This window comes from Primulina tabacum, chromosome 2 (genome assembly GCF_025594145.1).
Source record: "Primulina tabacum isolate GXHZ01 chromosome 2, ASM2559414v2, whole genome shotgun sequence".
NCBI classification, from domain to species: Eukaryota; Viridiplantae; Streptophyta; class Magnoliopsida; order Lamiales; family Gesneriaceae; genus Primulina; species Primulina tabacum.
In genome coordinates this window covers 2,688,805-2,696,908 of record NC_134551.1, presented here as the reverse complement: position 1 = coordinate 2,696,908, position 8,104 = coordinate 2,688,805, and the positions used below count along the sequence as shown (strand labels likewise).

General features: G+C 36.1%; 2 protein-coding genes across 6 annotated transcripts; both read left to right on the top strand.

The window, feature by feature from the left end:
* The first annotated feature begins 47 nt into the window (after positions 1-47).
* Positions 48-2,630, top strand: LOC142524866 (uncharacterized). 5 transcript variants are annotated; one of them, XM_075629010.1, is made up of 7 exons: positions 51-253; positions 423-463; positions 574-637; positions 767-955; positions 1,595-1,666; positions 2,003-2,181; positions 2,287-2,630. In XM_075629010.1, the coding sequence occupies exons 1-7, from the start codon at positions 107-109 to the stop codon at positions 2,402-2,404; spliced, it is 810 nt and encodes a 269-aa protein (XP_075485125.1). In that variant the 5' UTR covers positions 51-106; the 3' UTR covers positions 2,405-2,630. The 5 variants fall into 5 exon arrangements, with proteins under 5 accessions (XP_075485140.1, XP_075485125.1, XP_075485131.1 ...); XM_075629016.1 differs by having other exon boundaries at positions 392-463; XM_075629033.1 differs by having other exon boundaries at positions 95-253; positions 569-637.
* Positions 2,631-3,052: 422 nt separating this feature from the next.
* LOC142524859 (uncharacterized) lies at positions 3,053-7,618 on the top strand. Its single transcript, XM_075628999.1, has 4 exons — positions 3,053-3,488; positions 4,625-5,599; positions 6,550-6,597; positions 6,746-7,618. Exons 1-4 carry the CDS (start codon positions 3,273-3,275, stop codon positions 7,256-7,258), a joined length of 1,752 nt encoding a protein of 583 aa, XP_075485114.1. The 5' UTR covers positions 3,053-3,272; the 3' UTR covers positions 7,259-7,618.
* The last annotated feature ends 486 nt before the right edge of the window (positions 7,619-8,104 follow it).

Below are 8,104 nucleotides of genomic sequence, written 5' to 3'. Positions count from 1 at the left end.
CTACTTCTGTTTATAAGCCCAACTTATTGATCTGTTACACTTTCCGAAGATTTCAGGAAGAATTCATTCACACACACGGATACGCACAGGCAAAAAAATCTCTACGATGTTGAGGTTGAAGTGTCTGCGGGGGATATCACGGACAAGTTTTTATGCTAAAAAGTATATCAAAGAACAAAGTAAGCTGTTCCCAGTTCTCCCTTTTCAGAATCCATCTCAACGGAGCTCCTGCCGCTTCCTCGACATTTACCAGGTCTGTTGACATCATAAAGATTGGATTCATGTTATTCTTATACCCTTCAAGATTTGATTTTGGATCACGATTAGATGGATTAGTTTTGAATTTGTTTTGGGTGATTTGGTTGGTGGAATTATATTGATGTTGTTTAAGGAGTATCCACTTTTGGTTATTTGGACCGCAGATTGGAAATAAGGAGGCAATTGAGAAAGAACGTGCTCGGCTGTGAGTAATTTGATATCAAGCTTACTTTTTTTTGCATTTTCTTAAAGCTTCATGTGTTGTGAAGTTGCATTTGGTTAAGTGTGAATGGTTTTATTTGTAATTTAGGACAGTAAAGATGAGATGAATAGGGGATACTTTGCGGACATGGCCGAGATGAAGCAGCATGATGGGAAGGTATGGTATCTAGTATTGGATATCTGTCTTGGTTATATTGTTGATGAATATTTTTGAGGAGAGAGTTGAATAGTTTATATATATGAGGTTGGATTGCTAAGTTGAAATGTCATGCGTCGTGTCATGCAGATAGCAATGGCAAATAAGATCGTAATTCCTGCAAGTGCAGCTGCAAAATTTCCTATGTTGGAAGTGTGCTACTCCAATGGTTCTAGCCTTAAGCTGCCTATAACCTCTGCTGGGAAGGATGTGAATACGCTCAAATTGAATGTACCTAAAGCGACGTTATTGTGTTTATCATTTCGTGCCAGCGCACAGGTGAGAGAACTTTAGATAGATTTTGTTGAGCCACCCAGTTCTGCTGGAAGATTTGAATGTTATATAAATATGTTTTATCTGTCGTAGTTTTATCTGTCCCGGTACATATTTCTTGTTCTCGATGTGCAAAGGAAAGGGTCAAATTTAGTTGAGCACAGCCACTAAAGAAAGAGCATAAAATGTGAAATGACTGGAATAAGTTCTTGTGTTCACGTTTCTGCTTCAAATTTTCCCACTTTGTGCAAGCATTATAGCTTGTTCATAACTTCTAAATTGGAATGAATTTAAGTTTGACCTGCTATTTGACATTTGAAATGCATGTTATTTCTGAAGTTAATATTTGCTCCTGGCTCCTGTTTACGAATTGAATCACTACAATAAGATTAGAGAAGTTACTAGGTTGTGATTTTGACTCTTTGATTGTAGTTAGTTTTAAGTAGTTTGTGAAGAAGAAAAGAAAGAAAAATCCTTCTTTTCAGAAAAACGAAGCAAGTAGAAGATTACACATGTAAAGCTGGCAAAAAACTTTGCCTAGGCGATGGTTAAAGATTTATTACAATATTTTGAGATTAGATTTGTGAGAACGCTGCTAATTTTGTTTGCTATTTATTTAGATTTCTCTTTTTTGGGTTTTGACAGCCTATGGTGGATTCTTGGAGCTCACCTTTTCTTGATACTTTTGGTCATTCCGCTGATGTTCAGTTATACGAGGTATTACAGTTAATCTTTTGATACTTTTGTTTGTCCAATAATCAAATGTTAAAGCGAAGAAAAATATTTTCCCACTAAATTAGTAATTCAACTTTCTCATTTGTTTAATGCGTGTTACTTGATTTTTCCATATCTTCTTTCAGAAAATAACCGGAAAAACTTTGGCTATTTATCCAAATATGAAATAATTGGCATGGTCGTATCTGTCTCATCCCATTAAATCTCTCATATTTGGCAGTATCTGACTGACTGGTACCGATAACCCACATTTTTTCTTTAAATGTAAAATTTAATCTGAGGAGTAATTTTCATCTTTTTATGAATATCTCTCTGCAGATATCCTTTATAGATTCCTGGCTGTTGAGTCGTAATCCTATCAAGAAACTACTGCTTAAAATTATGAGGAAGCCAAAACCTGGAGGACCGAAAGACGTTTTGCAAAGGCAGATAGTTTATTCATTTGGTGATAACTATTACTTCAGGAAAGAGCTTAGAATATTAAACCTTCTTACTGGGTACGTGGAATTTTTGCTTGTTCTTTCATCATATATCGTTTTTTAAGGATAAAATAATTTTGAAGTATATTTTCATTATAATTATCCGTGACTGATGTTGTGCAGGTACATATTCTTGCTAGACAAAATGGGTAGAATAAGATGGCAAGGTTTTGGTTCAGCAGAACAAGAAGAATTGTTATCTCTTCTTTCCTGCACGTCCCTTCTGCTTGACGAAAAATGAGGAACGATTACACTGATCGAACAATCATAAACCAATTATGCTTGAGTTGACCGAATGAAATGAATGAACAGTTAATTTCTTGTGATATTCATGTCTCAGTTCAATTTTCGACGTTTTATGTTACATTTCACTGTTCTTTTTGCTGAGACTTTTAAATATAAATGTCAATGCCTGTCGAGAGAAATCCACACCAAGTGGTTTTAATTTTGATGTAATCTCGAGTTTACTTGATCTTCCATGTGTGGACATGTTTCCTTGTCATCATCCGTTTTGGGTTGCGGAGGAACTTTCTTAAATAAATGTATGTGAGCGACAGATAAGTTCTTGTCTATAAAAGCATGGGGCAGACAGATGATGGGGAAAGCTCCCTATAACGACTCCGATCAAATATTTTATTTGGGTCATCCATGAAAAAATATTACTTTTTATGTTATAAGTATTACTTTTTATGTCAAGAGTATTATTTTTTATTGTGAATATCGATAGGGTTGATCTATTTCACAGATAAAGAATTGCGTTTGACAAAAGACATGTTTTACAAAAAAATATTGTTAATATAAAAAAAATATTTTTTATATTCATGTCGGCTATCACGAATCAATTCATGCGCGAGAGTTTTTGCTATAAATAAATCTTGAATACAAAAACAAGACGTTCACTTTTTACTCAAATTATGAAAATAAACCCTAATTTTACTCCTCTGCAACAGTAAAAGTGTAGAACGCACTGCAAGTATTCTCAAGATCTCGGTCTCCAACATACTTAAATCTCTCAAAATCTATGTTTTGAGTGGTTTTTCACCTTATCATATTCGTGGAATCGATAGGTGGCGGAGGCGGCAGCGGATGCAGTGGACATTATTCGTTGAATGGCGGCAGCGGATGCAGTGGATAGGAACGGCGATGATCGGAGTGAGACGAGTGATTACACTTCGGAAGATGAGGGCACCGAGGATTACAGGCGTGGCGGGTATCACGCTGTACGAATCGGCGACACATTCAAGCATGGTCGTTATGTTGTTCAGAGAAAGCTCGGCTGGGGTCATTTCTCCACCGTCTGGCTAGCTTGGGATACGAAAAAATCTGTAATGTTGTCGTTCATATTTCCTTTTTTTTTCATTTCCTGAGCTGTAATGTGTTATAGCAGTCAAATCACACATGATACTTGTGCAAAATTAACTATAAACCCGGCTTGGAATTGAAAAAGTAGTTGTAGTTTAATTTGGTTTGGAAAATTGACAAGAATCGGAGGAAGGATTAATTAAATTTGGAATATATGTTGGCTTTAAAAAAAGATACAATGAATATTTCTGGAATCTTAAAAGGGCTTCCAAATACTAGAAGTCGGTTAATTTAGGGTTTTTAATTAATAAAAATTAGTTCCTCGGGGTTTAACTTTTAGTATAGATTTATTTGTTTGATGTAGTGCATTAATCTGCTAGCTATTTTGTATGCATTGCAATGTGTATGTGGTTTTGTGTTGTTTGGATGCTTATATGTCCAATTTTGTGCATTGAGAATAAAAACAAGTGATATGAAATGCATATATTTATTTTTGTTTGACATATTTTGGCTTTTTTCTAAATATGAACTAGTTAGTTGTATGCATTTTGTTTTATGTATATAATTCCTGGAATCAAGCGCTTGAAATGCTTTATCTCTACTTGCCTTTTGTTGTTTGGAAATCCATCTTGTTTACTTTAAAATTTAGGTTTTGTTTGCTGTTTTCTAATTGTCCCATTATGCCTATTCTAGAAACAAGTGCATACCTCCAAAAGACTATGCATTTTTCACACCCCAGGCTTCGTTCATTATAGTTTATAGCAAGGGGGATGTTAACATATTTATTCTGATGGATATAAATGTGATTATCGTTTTGCGCTTTATCAATTCTATGTTGTCTTGTTTTAGGAAAATGAATTTTTTGGATTGGGAAATGCAGCAAAAATTACCTTTTGTAATATGTTCCTACCTCTTCAAAAGCTTCATTATGCCTCCAAAAAACTTTAAGAAAGGACACGTGTGAACACTGGCATGTTAACACACATGGAGAGGATGAAGGTCGAAGTTGGGAGTTATTTGTTAAAATCCAATAGAATGGAAGGATAGAGTACCTGCATAAAGTGTAGCATATTAGAATTAGTAAATTGGTAAGATGCAGTAATCAATGAGGGATTGATGTTCTCGTTTTGTTTTTGTTTTTTGTCGTTTTTGGCTATAGATATTTGTTGCCCTGAAAGTTCAAAAAAGTGCGCAGCACTACACAGAAGCAGCAATGGACGAGATTACAATTTTAAAACAGATTGCTGACGGTGATCCGGATGACAATAAATATGTTGTTAAACTTTTGGATCACTTTAAGCATTCAGGGCCAAATGGACAGCATGTCTGTATGGTGTTCGAATACTTAGGAGACAATCTTTTGACCCTAATCAAGTATTCAGACTACAGAGGTGTTCCTCTTCATATGGTTAAAGAAATTTGCTTTCTCATTTTAGTGGGGTTAGATTATCTGCATCGTCAACTATCAATAATACACACAGATTTGAAGCCAGAGAACATACTGCTTCTGTCGATGATAGATCCTGCTAAAGATCCAGCAAAGTCATGTGCACCCCTTATTCTCCCGTCAAGTAAAGGCAAGATTGTCTCCAAAGCTGAACCTTCTAATGATGCCAACGGTTCATATGGTGATCTGACTAGGAACCAGAAAAAGAAAGTCCGAAGAAAGGCCAAGAGAATAGCTCAGAAATGTGTTGGTAAGGAAACTTCCGAGGAAGTTGAGCCAGATAAGGAGGCAAGTAGTCCTGAGGATTCTCGTCAAGATCGTAAATCCAATGGAGATCATTTTGAAGATCAGACCAACACTTCTGTTGCTTCGGAAGTTAATGATAATACGAATGATGAAAGCGAAAAAATTAAGGGTCATAAGAGAAGGAGTCGATTAGCAAGGCGTAAGCTCGTGGCTGATATTGAAAGGAAGTGCAAAATAGTAGATTTTGGAAATGCCTGTTGGACATACAAACAATTCACAAGCGATATTCAAACCAGACAGTATAGATGTCCAGAGGTTATTTTGGGATCTAAGTACACAACATCAGCTGATATGTGGTCATTTGCTTGCATTTGCTTTGAGTTGGCTGGTGGAGATGTTCTGTTTGATCCACATAGTGGAGAAAACTACGATCGTGATGAGGTATAGGTGTTCATACTTAAACATTTGGTGCATATGTTTCTTTTATGCTGCTGCATGGGTGATCTATCCTTGGTCTGTATTATTTTGTTTGGTATGCATTTGCACATTAAGTCCATGAATGGGACCTCCCTGTACTTGCTACAGACTTCTCTTTTTGTGGTGTTTAGCAATTGATTTTTGGTCGATTTAAGTTCTCAAGCCACAAATATTTGTTATTTGATTGTTTGTTGCCTGTAAACTTATGTTTTATTATTTTTGAGTGTGGGATACTAGATAGTGTTTGCGTGTCATTTAATTGTTTAATTGTTTCTGTGGCTAGACTAACAACATATATTGGATTTGCCCACACCTAAAGACTCGGCCATATACTTCACAAGTTAGCTGAGGTGCAAAGCAGTTTCTTCTCTGCATGAAAGTCCTATGAGCTAGGACCTTGAAACACGCCTTAATCTAAGTCACCGTGCAACTTATTCACGTGGTTATTTGTTATGTTCGCTTAGCAATAGTCAATAACTGATCTTTTCGATACACAATAACCATTTTTGGTAGGTGGTTCACAACTGATTGTTTGACTTTGGGTGAAGTAGATGAATTCTTTCTTTTGTTGTATCCTTTTAAAATTCTTTGCAATTTTTATTATTTCCCTTGGGTATCTCTTCTTTATCTTCTAACTCGAGAGCTCCTACAGTCCTACTTCAGATTTGGAATGAGGCTCAGCTAAGGAATTCAGTTAGAGGAAATATATATTTGAAATACCACTACTTCAATGCACCTTGTGTGTTTTGTATAAACATTTGCACTGTTGGTGGTGATGAGTCTCTGCCTTAATCTCGCCATATCGTTGTTTCAATACATTCATATTTTCTGACATTTCAGATTCACAATTTTCGTTAATGGGTTAATGGTTTAAATAAACTTATTATTCAGTTATGCTTTCTTTTGATGTGAAGGATCATTTGGCCCTGATGATGGAGCTTCTTGGAATGATGCCACGCAAGGTGAGTAGTACTTCGTGCCTGTTGAGTAGGAAAGTATTCCTACCATTGGGCCCAAACTAAAATCTTAGATTTGTACACTAAAAGATGTTTCCACCTTTTGTATTACCATGGGGAGTCTTCTTCCCGGCTTAACAAACATAGTCTGCAGGTTGCTTTGGGTGGGCGTTATTCACGAGAATTTTTTAACAGATTTGGAGATTTGAGACATATCAAAAGATTAAGATTCTGGCCTCTTAGTAAGGTGCTTATGGAAAAATACGATTTCTGTGAGCAAGATGCTAGTGAGATGGCAGATTTCCTTGTTCAGATACTAGACTTTGTACCTGAGAAAAGACTGACAGCTGCTCAATGTCTTAACCACCCATGGATTAGTGGAGGCCTGCGAAAGCTTGCCCCTTCTGTTACTCAACTTGAGAATGGTGGTTCCGACCAGAACAAAGAGAAGTGTGGGAGGGAGGCAAGGGAGAATGGTGATGGTGATTTGGACAATAAGTGTGAGAAGAACGAGAAGACAGCAACAGAAAATGCTCGTTCAATCAAAAAGATGGAGAAGGACGAGACAGAGACTATGGAGATGAGAATGGGAAACATGGCTATTGATGGAGTAACAAAATCTGTAAAAGATCCTACATCTACACCAAGCCCTCCCAAACAAATGTAAAATATTTTCGGGTATTGTCTCTCATTTGCTTTCAATAGAAGCCGGTTTATTCTTTCTTGAAGCTTACGTAAGCTTCCATTTGCTCTTTACAAATGATTATGCTGAGGATGCTGCTGTTCTCGATCCTTTTGACATTGAATTCTAGCTGGAGCATTGAGACTGGGATAATATTTTATCACAACTTGTTACTAAATTTGACATACAATTCTATAGCACGAATATAAATGTGACATTGTCATTCTTGAAAAGATCGGCTTGTACATCTCTATACAATATTCTTTTCTTCATCTATTTGTACTAGAGCTTGACATTTTTATGATGGAAAACATGGATTCGCAGTCGAACCTTGATTACTATATACTCTTTAACATTCGTATGTTTTCTTTGGTCTACTATGTTGGCCCGGTTGTCCGTCAATGATAAAATTAAAGGTTTGGAGCAGCAAATGAGCCTAATAAAAACAAATGCCACTCATCTTTTAACATTCGGCCTTAAACTTGGATTGTTTAAAATTGGTGGACGATTTCAAGCTAAAAAAATGAACCGTTTTGGCTGGAGCATGGCTTTAACTTGTAACCGAGCAAGATTTTAACCTGGGTTTCTGGTTTAAGAACTGATGAATGAAAAGCCATTCCGGCTCGTATTGATTTTGCTTTTCAAACAGGTGGCTAATAAAAGTTCTGGGATATAGTAATTATATAACTGAAAAAAATGCCTAGTAATACAATACATATTGTGATAATTCAGGGTATTTTGTTTTTTAACTTTGATCAACTATTTAATTAAGAAAATGATCTCTTTAGCTTAAATTAAATTAACACTCCCTTATTGTTGCACCCTAAATTG